Source organism: Cephus cinctus, unplaced genomic scaffold (assembly GCF_000341935.2).
Source record: "Cephus cinctus unplaced genomic scaffold, Ccin1 Ccin1_scaffold0967, whole genome shotgun sequence".
In the NCBI taxonomy this organism is placed as follows: Eukaryota; Metazoa; Arthropoda; class Insecta; order Hymenoptera; family Cephidae; genus Cephus; species Cephus cinctus.
Genome location: NW_014333524.1, coordinates 8,175 through 27,046, shown reverse-complemented (window position 1 = coordinate 27,046; position 18,872 = coordinate 8,175). Strand labels below are relative to the sequence as shown.

Genomic DNA, 18,872 nt, shown 5'->3' with positions numbered 1-18,872 from the left:
AAAAGTAGTTACCGGTGAAAGTCATAAAAGTGGGCGAAAAAGTACTTATGCAAATATATGGACGTCTATGTACGGGAAACGGTATAGGAAAGGGGGTGAACGCAGGTAATCCATATAATTTGAAAAAAAGGCGGACAGATATATTTTTTGTTTTATGCATATGTGTATCTGAAAGTACGACAGAGGATATATGCAGCAATAATAGCAGAGATAGTGTAGCGGCCACTATAAAAACTCAGCGGGGTTTCTCATAAATGGGGTAGCTCGCACGTTTTCATAATCCCAAGGTTCCAAGGTAACGCACGCGCGTATCAGGCTCCGCGTATATTTATGTATCAAGTTATACACCGTTTTTCGTGATAGTGATAGTCGAAGGCATCAAAGGTATTGTAGGTGGTACAGTAGGTGAATACGTACAGGCAGTAAAGAAAGAACGAGATATTTTGAGGTAAAAATAATAGTAAAAAATAAATGTAAGACGACGTGGTGGGACTTGGTACTTTTTTTTAAATATTTTATAGTCCGTACTTTATGGCTCTTCGTATACATATAACCTTTTAACACGCCATTAAACTTGCGAGGTATCTTATTGGACGCTTCAGCTTTTTTTTCTCAAGACTTTGAATAAGTTTACCAAATTTTTGGAAACTTTTCATCGCTCCCATTGTACTATTTCTACACAGTTGTATAATAACCGAGGACAAATGGGAATCTTAAAAGCCGAAAGGGATTTTTTTACTACCCTTGAAAGATCCTGCCCTTCGCGACAATCAAGGTTTGCGGGATTTTCAATCACTCTTACTTTCTCACTCCCTTTTATTCCTTCTCGGACCACTATTTTCGCACTTTACTCCCTTTTAACGGTGCTGTTTTATTTTTATTATGTGTCTGCCGTTTATTTATCTACTTTTTCGCTTTTTCTCTTCTTTCGTGAGACTCGGCTCTAGTTTGGCGATGACTCCGTTTTCTCCTTTCACCAAATATTAACAAACAAAAAAATGAAAAAAAATATGAGTCGTAAAAATAAATATTTACTCCCCATAATATTGCATAATACTTTTTGCGTCTATATTTTTTGCCGTTCGTCTACACATAAGCTTTCACGAAATTTAAATATAATATAGAGCCCCATATACACGTATCGTATCTTTAGAGCACAATTTGACTTTGCGAATTCGTACTTTCAGAGAACGTCGAATTTAATTAAATTCTCGTATATTTTCATCTCAAACGAGGGAACATGGAGAAATATTTTTTCTTTCCAAATTTACTACGGCAATTTAACATGATAATTTTAGGTTTGTCTAATTAGTCCGAAGGTGTCATACATATGTGCTTCTACCATCCCCAGAGAATTTCCTTTAGGGAATACTCTGGCTGAGCACCGTATGGATTTAGCAATTATGCCTGGGGTCCCGCAGGCGAGGACTTTGATAGTTAATATTAATTATGGCTAAAGGTAGATACACAACGTTTCACAGTGCAACAGCACTCGGTAATATTTCCCACTGAAAATATCACGTGTAATGATATACTGAATTTCGCATTATCGTCAGGAAAAAAATAACACGCGTCCAATCAATACTAGAAGCAACAAGTAACATGTACGATCAATGTTTTTTGCATTACATAACGCACGTAGCGCTAAACTCATTTGTTAGTAGCAGATTATTATAGGGTAAGAAAGTTATTTGCCCAGCTCGTGTTTCGCAATTACTTTACGAAAGCAAAAAAAGTTTTTTAACGAAGCAAAGTTACTTCGCGATTAAAAATGAAGAAGTGCTACGATTTCGGTAACTTTGCCCTACTTGCCGAATTTTCGTGTCTGACTTTAGCGTAAGGGTCGAAAGTATATGCGAAACTATTAATCACGTCCAACTTCGTCGTGTCAGTTATACAGAGTACTACAGCCCCTGTAAAGTCCTGTAAATCATTCTATATCCTTTTACCGAACTCGTAACAGCCCTTACTTCTGTCTTCTTCCCATCGAAATTGCACTGAAACTTTCTAGCTGAGCTTTCTTTCTGGCAGCTTGGGCGCAATTTTTTTTTAGCATTTGCGAAACCTGTGCTTATTTCAACATCTTCCACGTGTGAATATTCACCGGGATATCCATATGCATGCATCGTACAGAATATGTAAAGGCCGTGTGCTTCCGTACGATAGCTTTAACCAGAGTTTCAGTATAATTTTGAAAATTAAGAAAAATACATCATTTTCGTGTTTGTCAAGATTATACAGTAGGTTTTGGTAATATTTTAAGTATCACAAAGAATTTGCATAAACGACTAGACGAATTTTTATAGAAAACAATGTTTGAAATCGTGGCCGTTAATCTGCCTGAAAGTAGTACTTTGAGATATGTTAGCTTTATATAAATTAACGCCATAATGTATTGATGTATAAAAACGAGTGCATGGGTGAGCAGCGTGTCGATTAATTCACGTTTAAATTGGCCAGACAGACGGTTTATGGTACTTTCAGCCGGTTGACTCGTATCGTTTTACATGGCACTTCAAAGAGGAAAAAAATGACGACTGGTTACGTAAGGGCTCTAGGTTTAACAAAAATAAACAAAAAGGAAATTGGAAAACGGTGCTCCGGCGTAGGGATAACGAAGGAAACAAAAAAAATAAAAATCTGGAAAACCGTTCGCTTCCGTGTGAGAGATCTGAGTGCTTGCTAGCCAGATTCATTCGAATTGAATCCGGCAGGGATTTACATTTCCGCGAGCCACGCAGAAAAACCAGCAGTAATTCACTTCCGGTCAGAGTCACCGGAAATGAAGTCTTCTCCTAGCCGAAAGCTTTTGTTACTAAGCCTCCAGGCACTTACAGAAGCATGTAGAAAAATAAAATAAAAGTTCGAATAAATTCAGCATCCGTTCTTGAGACAATAAAACGATGATAAAAGAATATCACTTTATGTAAATTTTTATCAGATTTATGTACGCATGTACTTTAAGAAAATTTCTTTCGACCAGAACATGAAGGGATTCGTTAATTAACGTACGATTTACGACGGAGGAATAGCTTTCTTTTACAGGTTACCCAAGCTACACCGGAAATTGTGAATTTCCTCGAAAAAGCGAATTCCACGGTTTCCTAATACCAGTTAGGCCAAGTCGTGATAACTAACGAATATGAGGTAATAAAAAAGAAGCGTGAGGGTGAGAGAGGCCAGTGGCGTAGGTTAATGGGGTGGGATTCAGCAGGGTGGGATTGGCATGGGCTCGTACTAGGGGGTGAGTAGGAGTGGGAGGGCAACCAATGGCGTACATCCTGGGGGATGTTTCACGTTTCGCATTTCGAGTCCCTGATAAACGAGCTCCGGAGAATTAAATTCTCGCACGGCCGCAACTCTCGGTTCCCGTAACTCACAATCAAGGCAATGGGGAGTCCGCAGCGTAACGCAGATTAATCTGTTTGCCGATTGCTAGGATCGCTCTGTGACGCGACCCCTACAATTTTATACTATTGACCTTATTTCAAATGGTGCATTTCTGATGCAGCGATGAAGATGCAACTTTGACCGACATTCGCAATGCAATGAAATAACAAACTGAAAAATTTATTTTTTCAAATGTCAATCAGGAAAATTTCAGCTTTAAAGACAAAACGATTGTACCTGAAGAAATGGATGAATTTTATTTTATTTACGTACAATAATATATAACGAGGTAAAATATGCAGATAGTTTGTAAATACGAGAAATCGTAGAAGTATTTTTGTCACCATTTGAAAGTTCAAAATGTATTATTTGAAATTTACAAAAACTAACAGACAGAAATTTCACCTACTATCTCGCCCCCTCTAACAGACATAAATCTATGCAGACGTAATGGGCACGAAATCTTCCTGTCAGATGGAGCAGGTCGGAAAATGTATGAAACGTTACTTTACAAAAAAATCTTTTTTTTTTCAATAATCCATAAAATTGAAATAATCATACCAGGATGTCACGAATTAATTTTATGCGGTCTACAGTTACGGATCAAAATCGTATCGCAAAAGTTATATGAAAACAATTGTTCTCTAGTTGTGTCAAATATGTGCATTTTATCAGTGCGCCTGCCGCGTGCATACACGCATCCATGTGCAAACACGAATGCATCAACGCGTGCACATGCGCACGTGACTACGCTACCCAATGCTTCAATTATTTTTTGGCTCTTTTATATTCAAGCGGCAAGCCAATCATTTTTCATGTTTCATTTTTCAACGTAAAATAAAACAATCGCGTGGCTCTATTTTGTATACCCCAATTCTCGTTTTTATCTAGAGATAAAATACATTATGATACGTTAATAAAATCGCCTGGCTCTCGAAAAATCAATCAAGATATTTCATTACTGTGCACGTACCTTGATTCGTTATCCACTGTTATTTTAACAATCGCAAGGTACATTCTTGTAAAATTTTGAAATATTTTTTCTACGTTACATTTTTTTTTTATACATATACATATATAGTGTCCATTGACTTTCGTCAAGTTTGAACAGAAAATAATAACGAACAGGGCTGCATGGTCGCAGCCCCAAAGTGTACTGTAGAGTAAATGGCATATGTGGGTGCGCAAAAAGCTGCAGCGCCTGGGTTCAGTTATATTTTAGAGTATACAGGCAACAGCAGAGATATAGTGAAAGAGGGGGGGGGGGAGAAACTGACGTGGTAGGAAGGCAATGGAAAATCGAGGTTATAATTGAATTTTTAACGCCGCAATCCACGGCAAGCCCAGCTGCGATGCAACAAAACTCTACCACGCACAATTGTTGAGTTCAGCCGAACGTTGTGAAAACGTTGCGATAAGTTTCGATATAGTTATTTACGTTCTACGCGCATACGAATATATCATGTATACATTATATACGTGCCAATATAAAAAAAAAAACATTTATTAGTATCGAAAATATAATTGATAAAGGATTTACTAATAGAAATCAATATATTGGATATACTCAGTATATCAAGAGCTTGAGTATATCTAGTTGCAGTATAGCCCTTTGACATTTGATATGCAGTTCCAATAGTCTGGCCGTGATGTTTGCGTTTATAAATTTGCACTATATATTCTGACGTAAAATCACGGTTCACCTGGTTTAATTAATTTTTTCACGAAGCAAATCAATAATGTCTATACATTGCATTAATTAACAGAGTATAAAATGATGGTCTTCGGATTGTCCAAGATTATTATTTTTATCATGTTTAATTAGAATTTTTACATTATAAAATCATGTATCTATTATACGTTTTTTTATTATATGCATATTTACATGTTTAATGGGACATGGTCCTGCTGATAGTCATGGTCTCATGTTATTTAAAGGGAGACTTCTCTTCCCTCGAAGCCCATGTGTTAAATTGCTACTGGACTCATTTTTCATCTATATATCTATATGTATTTGTTGGTGTTGAATCATGTTAAACATTTTGTATTTTTCTGCTTCAGGATGCACGGCTATACAGCAGTTCGACGAGACGCCACAGTATACAGAAGTGAATCCTGGTCAGGATGCAAAACTCATATGCCGTGTTCAGGGCAAACGCGGTCAGTGCATCTGGCAAAAAGACCGTAAGGTTGGTATAAAAAGATGACAGAAAAAAGGGACTAGTGTAATTTTGAGATTGTAGCGAATCAAGTCTCCCGTTGTTACTCGTGTGCTACTGCCCTTTGACATTAAAAAAGAACGCAATAACTGATCTCGTGGGATGCTGAAAATAATTTGAAAAGAAAAATGAGAAAAAGTAACTTTTATGCAATTAACTGAACCTTTTCAATTTTTTCCAAAATTAGAATTTCCTGTTTGCTGCTAAGACTTAATGTGTGATTTTCGAAACGCTGGGATACCGCTTTAACGAAATATATAAAACGCGAGTAAAAGATGGTTAATGGAGATACGCGGTGAGGAAACGAGAAGTAAAAAACACAAGGCGCACCAAAAGGCGTCACTAAAATAAATAACTGTTGCCAACTTGCACAAAAGAGATAACCGATAGGCCAAAAGTTAAGGAAAGAAAAAAGAAAATGGGAAGGAACGGAGACAAAGACAAAATGTGAAAGCAAACAAGTTTGACTTGAGGCACAATCCATGCGACCGTAAAGTCGCACCTTATGCATTTGCTATCGAGAAAAACAAACCATTTTCGCGTCTGCGCTGCTTTGAAAGCAGAAGTGTTGGGTATCTGGCGAACACCACTGTTTCATCCGCGCCCGATGCTTGATTTTTTTCTGTGAACACGATCGATTCAACGGGCTAGAATTTTTGCCACAAAACTTCACATCCACGTGGATACGTGTATAAAATTTTTGCAATGGCGAATACGTAAAACACGACCACGCGTTTCATGCGGTTGCACCGAAAAAGACTCTCAAACCATGAAAATGATAAATATAAAAAGCATCAGCAGAGTAGGAAGTGGTGAAATGGCCAGGAGGGATAGTCCAGGAGTAAAAGTTGAAGTTAGACTCCGTGGCAACCGTGGCTTTTAAATTGAAGTCGTTACAACACCTAGTCTGAAAAAGTTGGCCGACCGGGCTTTCTGGGGGGTTTGAAAAGGGGTTGATGTCGAGCGTCAGTGCTTTGGAGGCAAATGAAAAGGGGTAGTTTTCCAAGTAAAGAAGGAAAGAAGGAAACGAGCAAGTACCAGCCAGCTCCAGCAGCACCATCGCGCTACTACCTTCTACCATGATTCAAACTTTGTCCCTTGAAACCTCGAGCTGAAAGTTCCCCGCTATATATTCTACGCTCTGCGGTCCAGCTTCCAGCTTCCGGATTTCTTGTTTCACGTTTCACATTTAAAATTACAGATTGACCTTTCGTGAACACGAAAAACTGGGGTGCTCGATGCTTCTTTGTAAAAGGGGATGCAACTGTCCTTTCTCTAAGTGATATCCTAGGGTTTTTTTCACCCTTCAGCTAACAGCCCTTTACACAAAAGAACATCCCGTCGTCACTTCCTGCCATATGGCTTACAACTTCTTCTCTACTTGCACTTGGCTGAAATATGTGATTTCTTCAGAAAATATAAAAAGCTCATTCGCTTCGCATAATAATTCATGTTTGTGTTATGTTTTTCTATTTAGTAAGGATTAATTAGCATCCATTACGTTATTTCGCTTAATTACTAAACCTTTATCATGCTTAGATTATTCATTTATTCGGACACATATTTTTACATTGCATATTTTTGCGCGATATTTTTGTTCCCTTTTTTTTATCCGGTACGCTAATTTCGAATATTACAGTAACGTTGCTACTAACCTTTTACTATTCATTCACGTATATATTAGGTATTACGTATATCGATGCATCAAAGATGGAGATTGATTCGTTATACGAGTGCACGGGATTGCATCGATGCATCAAATTTCATGCATTCGACAATGTCGATCCGTTTTAATGACAGCCGAATTATAGAAGTCGTCCGCGTTCTGCCTGTATGTCCTGATTTTTTAACACGAAGCAGGTAATATTTCTCTTTTTGCCTTTATTATTCTTTTAAAAAATATCGTAAATTTGCATATTCGTATTCACCTGTCCACATAAAAAGAAATATTTTTAAACACGAAACGATGAACAGATTTTAATTGAATTAAACCCTGCTTAATTAACAATACTGCAAAATTATACTGCTAAACAATATTTTTTATAATTAATTAATTAAATTAAATTAATTAAACATTTTCAAAATCAACACTTACAGATAATGAACTAAATCAGGTTATAATAAGGAGGTAATAAATCGATCAAAGTAATACACGCTAAAGTTGCATATTAAGTGAACGATATTTGCCAAATGAATATTTAAGCAAATTAAATGTTAAGTACGTACATATACAGTCATCTATACTATGTGTATGCTACCCTTAGTGCCATTATACCAGTTTATGGTCAAACATGATTAAAGTCAAATAGGAGCAACTTTACCAATTTGAAATGTAAAATCTGAAATCGGGTTTGCCAAAGGCAGCGAATGAAACATTCTGTAGAAATTCATTCGAGCCCTGAAATACATTAAAGTAGCTCGCTCTAATATTGAAGTAGAAGTACATTAGGGGAGGAAACCATTTTCATATCCAAAACTACTATTCATATCCACAACTATTCCATGCATACTACGTAAAGCTTCACTCGAATATACAGTTAGTATTTTTATAAGAGTCTATAATTTACTGATGTGAAGCATAAAACTAAACCAACTACCATTAAGAATAATTAAAATTCTTCTATCTCGTGGTAAACCATAGTTATTACCTTAAAACAAAATAAAAGTCACCGAACGATTAATAAATCAAAATGTGTACCTTCCCGATATATAACTCCATACCAAATTATATTAGGGAAGTGAGGGTAAGAAAAAACTTTGGAATCCCAAGAGGTAAGAATGAAGTATAAGGATTCCATCATCTCTAATCCCGTGCCGCATCCCTAGCCGCTGCAACTCTCATTGCAATCGGGGCTTTTACCGTCCCCCCAAGGGAGAAAGGGATGGCACGATATACCAGCAACACGGTAGGGATGGTAATAGTAGCAAGAGGCAGTTGTACAGTTCCAGGGGTGAGCTCCAAACCGGTGGGTCCTCGGGCCGTTTTTACTGTGCGAGACGAGCCGAGCATATAGGGTAAGTTCCTGTACTATCCGCTGATGGGCGGGATGTCGGAGGGGGTAGAAAGGTGGTTAGGGATGATGGGTAGAGGTTAAAGGGTGCATCGGCAAGGGTAGGGGGTGTGTCTGCGGGTGCATTACGCTGATTGCTGGTCGCGGCCTCTACGGAGAACACTGAACACTGCTCGGGGGTGCAATGGGAGTGCAAGGGAATGCAGGCGATAGCTGCCGGCGCTGCTCTAGCTTTGGCTGAGTGCGCCAGAGGGTAACTCGAGATTCAGAGTCAGAGAGTGAGGAGGAGAGGGTGCGAGAGAATGTGAGTTAGAGGCCGAGAGTGTTGGGGTGGGGATGGGGGGGGAGAGAAAGGGAAATAGTCAGAAACGTAGAAATGAGGATGTAGGAAGGGTCGAGGAGAATGAAGAAAGGGAATAAGGGCTCTCGCTGTTAAGTAAGTGAGCCGGGGGGGTTGAACTTTCTGCGAGCAAGAGAGCGTGCCCGGATTTTAATCCCTTAAATGAATGACGTGGCTTTTGTGCCATCAAAGATCCGCAATCTCAGCCTTCAAAGCCGTCGCTGATATACCTTTATAATATTCAACCCAATGACCTTTGGGTGCCTGCAAATTTTTCGTTTTATCGGCTCTTTTTTTATTATCAATTCTTGATTGGCGAGGGGAGGAGGGAGAACGCCCTTTAACATTTTTTTTCACTAGACGGGTACGATCTTTAACCCTCTGGGGACCGTCTGGGTGTCCAGCCGTCCAGTGTCACTTTATAAACGAAGTGTTTGGAAGAGAAAGGAAGCGGAGAGCATGGCTGTTAGTCTATAAATTAGGGGGAGAATATGGAGTACCTCGCAGGCATAAGAGCTTTGTCAATTGACTGCTGATGTCTGAGTAAGAAGCATTTATAGTGCGTTCTGGGTTGCTGGACACACTGAGTGGGTTTATCAGGTGGAAAAGCGTGCGAAAGATTCTTGTTGAAAAATTGCATAACATATTTTTTCTAGTGACAATTTGGTGCAGTGAAAATGAAAAAAAAATCTATTTTAGACAATATAAGCACAAGATAATTTTTCAGCAGGTAGGAATATGTGCGTCTCAAAAATGTGCTAATATTTTTATTAAATAAATCATTTTGACAAATTTTTCTAACCTTTTGACATTTCAATTTACTTTGACTGTTTTATAAAACTAAAATATCGTCGACGGACTCGTACAACCCTCTGGTGATTTAATTTCAATAATTTTGAGTTAAAAATAAGAAATTAAACACGATTTATAAATAGTAGAATTTATAGGTTACTAGACACCCAGGTAGGTCCAGATCAGCACACCAGAAAACTTACAACCCATCTCATGTGTGTTGGTTCTATTTAAAAAACCATTTTCTTAATAAAGAGAGAGGAAGTTACTTAAACAAAATCCCAAGACTACGTAAAACTCATAATTCTAACAGTATCTAATAAGATGCTCATCTTTTGTTGCAGCCAATAGGAATGCATCTAAAAAAGTATGAATGGGTCGGATCACCGGATCTAGGGGATTGCTCATTATGGGTGAGATCAGCAGCCCTGGAGTTTGATGACGGCCTATGGCAATGCCAAGTGACAGCTAGCGAATTTACAGCTCAAGACGCCTTAGCGTCGGAGACAGCCAGATTGGTAGTCCGCGGTATAAAAACATTTTTCCTATCTTGCAATTTTTCCCCAAATCACCAAATTTCACCAAATAAATAATTCCAAGCTAGTCTAACTGAATTTCGTTTATGGTGAGAAAATTTGATAACAGTATCCTCATTATGTACTAATGAAGGTCGATTGTACACTTACAGTCAGCCCTCAAAGACCACAGATTGAATACGCCGGCACTCTCATATTACCTGGTACCAACGTCACTGCCAGGGCAGGTGAGATAGCCAGTCTCACCTGTACAGCACGCTATGGGAATCCGTCACCGCTAATCAAATGGTTCGTAATTCGATTCATTACGTAAAGTAGCAATAATAATTTATACATGGTACGTTACGAGTAAAGTTATAGTGTAACGCAACCCCGGCGGTTTCTAATGGCTATGGGAATTATACAGTGAAAAGGAGCTTCAATGTCTATGATTTAGAGGGTCGTGGAGATAGGGCTAGGGTTTGTATTGATGGAACTACTAGTGGAAATACTAGTGCCACCAGTGAAAATAACTATAAAATAGTATACTATATTGTAGTATAGTGCCTTTCAAGTATTCTCATGTACGACCAATAGTTTAGCCAAAGTCTAGAGTACCTTCTTGTGATATTCACACTATGAATAACCATGATCTACTCTGAATTTCGTATAAACAACCCTAAGGAGACAGGGTGCCATTTTCGTGCTTTTACATATTCAGAGACCGATCCGAACAGCTGACGCGTGAACTTTCGAAAAGCTAATTGAATATATAAAAAATTATAAACCAAATGTGCAATCTGAGATTTTTAATGAGATTACAAGTTGGTATGATAATTATTTCCCATCATTATGTATAAATTGCTTAAGAGCTTCTTACATGATAATGGCCCACCTATTGAAAGACAAAGACAAAGAGGTCCTGAAACGTTAGGGGTGCAAAAGGTCATGTGATCTCGCAAACTTACATTCACCATTTATGTATTTTCAGGTACTTGGGAGAGACGGAATTGCGTACTTTACGACCCCAAACTAACAGCACTGAGCCAGACAATCCGAGAACTTGGTCGACCAAAAGTACTTGTGAAATACTTGCTGAGAGGTCACGATACGGTCAGCCAATCAGATGCGTTGCCATTCATCCTGCGTATGCCAATCCAACTATGTCATCCAGTACCGAAGTCCGTTTTGATGTGCGATGTAAGTGTGAAATTGCCATAACTATATTATTATGGTCCAGTAAGATAGTATCTTTTTTAAGCAATTTCAATGTCCCAGTCCACTAATAAATAAAAATAATAATAATAAAAGTTACGACAAAAAAGGAAACAATTGAAAAATTTTACGTGGGGAAAAGAATTTCGATAGGAAATGCGGAACCCGGCAATAAAATCCCGAACGTTCATTTCACGAGAACCGATTAAGGGATAAGCTTTGAAGGGACGAAATTCAATAGTAACCGAGATCCTCGGATTTTTTTTAGATAATTTAAAAAGTCCGTACGAACGACTCCAATATGCCCCCTGGACGTTGTTGGATAAAATAATCAGTTTCGCATCGATCTTACTAGTGTGCCATATTTGAAACACAAGGGATGATTTCGTATGGGTGAACACCCAGGGTGAATCAGGGTGAATGGGCCGAATGAGAGTGAATGAAGCAGCGACAAAGAACTGTATATATAAATATATGGATATATATGTATTAAGTATATGGGTACACGTATATGAGAAACACAAACACCAGTCACGTGTATTATACACAGTATACAAAAATATATATAGATATACAGTCGATGCATTGGTGCATATAGTTGCATAAGTATGTGAATGCAGCTCAGTTATTTTCACCACTGAACTATACGGTGGACCAGATACGATATAGACTATGGACTATATACATGGAAAATGCAGCTGAATTTGTTAATGGGTCAGCGGGTGTTCGTTGGCGCGTATTTTGAAATCATTGTTACGTGAAATAGACAGCTACGCTGGCAGCTCGGCCAGATGCAAAGGTGCACATTTTATATGCATTCTTTGAAGAATCCTCATGGGCGAGAGAACAACTGTTGTCATTGAGTGCAGTAGTGCGGAGTATCTTCAGATACAATTGGTTCAATGAATCCTAATGATCCGTACAGATAGTCCATCGAGACTTTAGGATGAAGTGAAAGGTGCAGGACGGAAACAATTTTGAATTTCAGTCGTGTCCTTCATACGTTTGTTACCTTTTTAAGGAACTTTTAATTTTTGCAGGTTTACTTGTAATATATAATTATTAGTTAATTAAGTTACTATATAATCGGTAGATATACGAAAAAGAATTGTTTATTGATCAATTATAATACTTACGTATTCTTAACGGACTGTCATCCGATGTTAATCAGATTGGTTTACAAGATCGGAATGTTGTCAGATGTTTCAGGCTTTTTATTGAAAATTTATCGACTCTTTTTTCTTTCACAAATTTATTATCTCACGGTGCAGATGCACCTGAAACTAGACTAGTCGGTGTGCCAACTGGACAATTGGAAGAAGGTCGCAATCAATTGGAAATACGATGCTTGGCCGATGCAAATCCACCTGCATCAATATTATGGAGGAAAACAAAGGGCACAGGTATCACCGAAGTAGCGAGTATTGGCGAAACCCTGACCTTTACGCCAATCTTTCGCGATCACGCTGCAGTCTATATTTGCGAAGCTGCTAATACGGAAGGCGAAAGCAGTCCGGTATCTGTTCAGATATCAGTCAATTGTAAGTTCGCTAGTTCAATCTCAATCAACTGCATTCTCCAATCATCAATAACAATAATTGATTCTAACCTGAAAATTTACTGTTGCTCAGATCCACCGAAAATCATCTCAGCAGGACCAGATCATTTTACGACAGCACTATTGTACACAGGTACATCCTTTGAATGTCATGCAGATGCAATGCCACCAGCTGAATACAGGTGGGTACTATAAAATTCTACTAGAAATAAATTAGCAGAGGACCAATTAATTCTTATCATCACGCGTTTGCTATCTACTTCTCCAGATGGGCTCAAATTTTTACCGACGGTAGACCACCAGTTGAATGCGGATCAGGTCCTCGATTGATATTGAATAATGTGACTTATGAGCAGCAAGGTCAATACATATGCTTAGCCTCGAACAAGATTAACGGAAACATCCGAGAGGTCAAGAGTAAGCCAGTATCGCTGAAGGTGGTTGGCGCACCCAGAGTAAGTCTCTTCATCCCTCAATTATCACCTGACACTATTATGATAACCAATAAATAATGATTTCAGGTCGTTAAACCTGCTGGTTCAGAAATGTTTGTAGTCTCCACTACCGAGGGCAGCCCAGCAAAATTGGAAATTCGATTATGCTCTGATCCTGTTCCTAAGCTTGTAGCGTGGGAGTGGGGCAGCACCAGACTTCATGCTGGTAAGATACCTAATCCGCAGGATACGATGATTAATGATCATTGTAGAATGATAGGGATCATTGAAGATCGATACAGATAATCCCCGCGCATTACGATAGTTAAACAGTACGTTTTACATCATGTTGCCAAGAATAAAGTACATAGTAACCTAAATAGGATCGCTTATTTCCTTAAGTCCGATACACTCATTTATAATTAACAAACCTGGAATAATAGGCGAAGTCCTGGAATCCAGATATCGTGCTTTGGACCTACAGCCGTTGGCACTGGAGAACTGTTATATAGCAATATTAGAATTGACCAACGCCATGAAAGAAGATCAACGATTGTACAACGTGATAGTTGAAAATACTCACGGAATGGATCGACGCGCACTTATGTTAAGAGTCACCGAACCCGGTCAGGTGTGTAATAAATAGAAACAATTATAAACAACTTTTATAAGCGACTATACGTTACAGATACCGCTAGTAATTGGCGCGGTCGCAGGCTTCACTGTATTATCAATACTGATAATGGGATTCATCTGTTTTCTACGATCCGATCGTTGTTGTGTACCAAGGAACACGGTGCCAGCACTGCAACAAGTACATTGGTAAATTATCATTAACCGAATTCACGCTGTATAGCATGTATACGTTTACTATCATTATATCCAATAAAATTATCATTGCAGTACAAAAGCATCCAATACAATGATAGAAGATTCACGGCTATCGGTTGAAACTATGGAACGAACGGCACAACAGTACGTGCAACATGAAAAACGTCAAAATCACGTAGTTAAACCGGTACCGTCCCAATATCAACAGGAATACTATCAGCATGAACAACAACAACAGCAACAACAGCGACCGCCGCTGCCGCAGCAACAGCACCCACAGCAACACTATCAAAGGCACCAGCATCAGCACCATCACGGGCCACAGTACACTCTGCAGGTCAGACAAGCACGGAACACGATACACCTAGAGGATCTAGAGAAACCAAGCCGGAGGAAGGAGAGTTATCTGTATTGAATTAGTTAAAAATGAATGAATGGGAACGTGTGGAGATACAGTGCTTATGCTTATGCACTGTATCCAGAATGCATTATAAATAGTGCATAGTGCATTGTGCATCAGGCTGATGGGAAATCGAGATTATAGTTGTGGAAAAGGGGATGGATATAGTTGACCGCTGATAATTAATGAATGAAGTAGAATGCAGCATGCATCTTGCGGCTTTATTATCTGCCCCACCCTCTCCCCGCCCCTGCCCCACAGCCTTGCAAGCTCATGCAACACCATTCTACAATCATTTCTTTTTCACGTCCTGTGTAATTTAAATATCTGCTGGGTATTATTATGTATAGTTGTTAATGATGAGGAAATTGTTATACATTCTTTGGAATTATTAGTATCTTTGGTTTGATATTTTTGAGATTTATGGTATCGTTGAACGATGTTTTGAAAACGGAGACGGAAGAAATTTTTGGTGGCTAGGGGTATAGATAGTAATCATGGACGATGTACGATTTGTCACTTATTTATATTATTTGACGCGAAGACTGACTGAACTTTACTTCCTCTAACGACTGGATCCAAGAGGACTCTAAAGGGGTAGAACAAGTTTCGAGAATGCTTTTGTACAAATGGGTATTTAGAAAATGAGATGAATAAGAAATATTGAAGACTTGGACAGATGGGTAGTAAGTAACATTGGATGTGGATGTATGAGAAAGTGAGAGAGAAAGAGAGCGAGCGTAAAAGTTATGAATGAATTTAACTGTACAATACGGAATAAGAGAAGAGAAAGTATTATTATTCAGAGAAAATATCTAAGTGAAAAGAAAGATGTGAATAGCAGTAGAAGCATAGAAAAAGAAGATCAAAGTACTCATACATAAATCTAGTATTACTAAAGGGACAGGAACGTATTTTGAATCTTGGGCGTGTGAATTTGTTGGGCGTGATTTTTCAAAAATATTAATTATATTTTCGAGAAAAAAAGCGGTATACAAGAATACAGATTCAAAATATGATCTTGGAAGTTCTATCTAATCAATGATTGTTGCTCAAAAATCCAAAGGTAAAAATCGTAATAAAGTTCACTCTATCAGGATCGTTATTCGTTTTTCTGTGTTGACAAATCACTCATTCGTCTGTTCCATTTTTGAGGTGGCTCACGTTTCAATTAGAATCCATGAAAACAATACAAAAATCCTACGTCATTTATTTGCCATTGCAACTCTTCCGCCTGCAGCCTATATATGTATATTCACATACATCCATAACTTTTGTAGGACAAGCATTCGTTCCCGTCCTATTTGTTATCAGCATAGAAGAAATATTTGCACAATTCTATTAATAGGAATTCAACCCATGCACATACATGCATCCCTAGTTCAATTCTCTTAGAATAAAAGTATATCCCTTTTTAAATCATGTGCAAGCTATTTCTGGCGACCCCGGAACTTAAAATTGAAAAAAAAAAGTGAAGTCATGCTAGATTAGGTAGTTTAGAGTATTTTTTTCTTAATTCCCCCTAGATCTGCTCTCTTTTGTTTTCTCTAAAAAATCAAAGTCACTTGTGCAGGGGGAGCAGCTGTTTCTCAAGCCGGATCGCCTCGCGACATTGAAGCCCCGTTGCAAGATTGAGAAACCACCCCAATATACTACCTTCAAGCCGAGTACGAATGACTGAGGAACGATATCATAGTGCTTCGATTTTCAAAATGTCCAACAGGATTGGAGAAAGCAAAATCAAATATAGAAAAATGGAAGTCTGTGTATTATCAGAAAGCCCGGTATTTTTGATCCCACAGTTCATATTTGTTTGCGAAAAATTTTCATGAGAAATGCCAATAGACTTTTCGTAAGAGAGTGGTAATGGTGCTATTCGTTATGATAAAAAAATTTAAAGTCAATCCAACTACAGTTGGAAATACAGAACATCATACATAAAGAGCAGAATCACTATAAATGGAAAACAAATGAGATTTATTTTATCTTAAGGTAAAATAAATGTTCTTCTCAAATTCCATCAATCAGCCTACATCTCTTTCGAACCAAAAAGATAGACTGAACATCGTGCATACAATTCATTTTCTTTTCGTATTTGAAGTCTTTATGTTCCTAGAAATATAAGAAATATAGATAAACATGACTGTGGTGAATATTGTATAAACAACCAAAACGCTTCTTAATACTATTTCATATGTATTTCTAAACATTTCATATTTTAAAACAAATAATTTAGTTTCCAATTTAAGATTTCTTACAACAACTTTGGATGACAAAACTTTTTCTAAGGCCCCTATTTTGAGGTCATAAATGATCATCATTTATGATACTGACATTTTATAAACATTTAAAGCCGATCAATTTACTGATTAATCCGCAATTTTTAACATATATTAACGCATAAGTATAATAGAACCAAAACACCATTTCGGTTCATAACTACTTCCAACATAAAAGGTATTTCCTGTATGTGGCAATGACGTCATATTCAACCCAATTATCCGTTCCAATTTAACAACAGAGAGTGAACATGTTTCACAATCAGCCACAAGAAGAGCTATAACGTCTAAAACCATACTTATTTCTATTAATACCAAAATTATTTCATTATTTAAATCGAAATTATCGAATTATCTAACTTTCACGACTAAGCTAATGGCTGATTGAAGATTTTTCTGTAACAACTGACTATCAAGCACATGACTGTTATGATGTTCATTTGGTTGAGGGGTGCAGATTGCTGATAAAAAACAATAATCAAACCTTTGTACTGCTATACCAAATACATGCTTTTTTTATTAAATGTCCAATAACTTAGTCAGGCACCCCCTAACCCCGCCCTCATACTTCAATTATCAACATTTCTACATAAAGTGGATATTGCAATGATATGCACACAATTCTACATAGACCCATGTCAACCGCATACTTATTTCTAGTTATACTCAAGAATATATTAGGAATAATATTATTAGTATCTAAATAATGCAACAGTCCGTAATTTGACGCAAAAGCCAATTTAGTAGAGAGGTGATAATCTGAATACAGACAAATGAACTGATTTATTGTCGTTTTGAGTGATTGCAAGGTATATTTCCATGAAGCGATATTAGAGGGGAACACTCATAAAGCTCATGTCGCTCCTTTTTCCTGAACTTTTCGTCCAGCTTTTGTTTCACCACCATTCATTCATTCTTCATAATTCCTCCTTCATTTAATTCAATCACTTCCTTGTTCTCATACAATGTCTTCTAATAATCTTCAACGTTCTTCTACGTAGATCTTTTCTCATCAATTCCCATTTTTCAAATGCTTACTGATTCTAATTCTTTTACTCTTTCGCCTGTCTCCCTCATACACCTTCTTTGTTTAAGATTCTTGGATTCGAATTATTATTAATAAAAGAAAAGGACGCAAACTGTCACTCAGGATACGCTATACCTTATCATAATATCAAGGTCTTATTAAGGAATAGTAATCAGTTATCATTATCTTTCATTATCCGTTTATTGCTATGCTTATCATTTTATAAATTGGAAATCGTGCAAAACAGTCAACGTACATAAAGTGATTACCAATACATTAATGTCCGAGCCGAAAGTATCTTCTTCAACTAATGAACATTTAGGACGTTTAAATGGTAAGATTAAGTTCCTCAATTTCTTTGTGGTAAATCGTGACATCCTTAAAGTACATATTAGGCACGGTGAAGTTGAATCCATAGACGGGTCTGTCCAGCGGGAATCCCATAGGTTTTCCATCGTCGAACATGGTGCCCCAAACGGGGGACTCGTACGTCCACGCGGGAGTCCCTTCGTACTGGCTAACATAGACGAACATCTGCATCGGCATACCGCTCTTAGTACCCTTAGGAAGGAACAGACGCTCAGGGAAGCCGGAAGAGCGTTTTTCGTACGTGAAGGGTTCACCACTCTTCATTGATTTCTTGATTTTCTCCATATACATGTGAGAGGATGTCTCATCGGGAACAACATATACTGAGTCCTTGCTGCTGCGCTCAACGACGTTGTTACCAACTTTCACTGGACGTAAGAAAACAAAGATTCATAATTACTTTAAGGATTAGACAAACATTTCCATATCCCTAACGTTGTGGAAATGAAAATATGTGCTTAAATGACTTTTTGATTTTGTTTGAACGTTGGC

At 37.8% G+C, this 18,872-nt stretch overlaps 1 protein-coding gene across 2 annotated transcripts in view; it reads left to right on the top strand.

Annotated features, from left to right (window-relative positions):
* Positions 1-18,431, top strand: part of LOC107271415 (kin of IRRE-like protein 2) — a 46,099-nt gene extending 27,668 nt beyond the window's left edge. For both annotated transcript variants that reach the window (XM_015747398.2, XM_015747397.2), the window contains 12 exons: positions 5,452-5,579; positions 10,097-10,280; positions 10,441-10,576; positions 11,259-11,467; positions 12,754-13,023; positions 13,114-13,222; positions 13,309-13,495; positions 13,562-13,700; positions 13,918-14,105; positions 14,163-14,296; positions 14,378-14,642; positions 16,279-18,431. In XM_015747398.2, the coding sequence (XP_015602884.1) occupies positions 5,452-5,579; positions 10,097-10,280; positions 10,441-10,576; positions 11,259-11,467; positions 12,754-13,023; positions 13,114-13,222; positions 13,309-13,495; positions 13,562-13,700; positions 13,918-14,105; positions 14,163-14,296; positions 14,378-14,642; positions 16,279-16,386 (2,057 nt within the window). In that variant the 3' untranslated portion in view covers positions 16,387-18,431. The remainder of the gene's footprint in view (positions 1-5,451; positions 5,580-10,096; positions 10,281-10,440; positions 10,577-11,258; positions 11,468-12,753; positions 13,024-13,113; positions 13,223-13,308; positions 13,496-13,561; positions 13,701-13,917; positions 14,106-14,162; positions 14,297-14,377; positions 14,643-16,278) is intronic.
* The last annotated feature ends 441 nt before the right edge of the window (positions 18,432-18,872 follow it).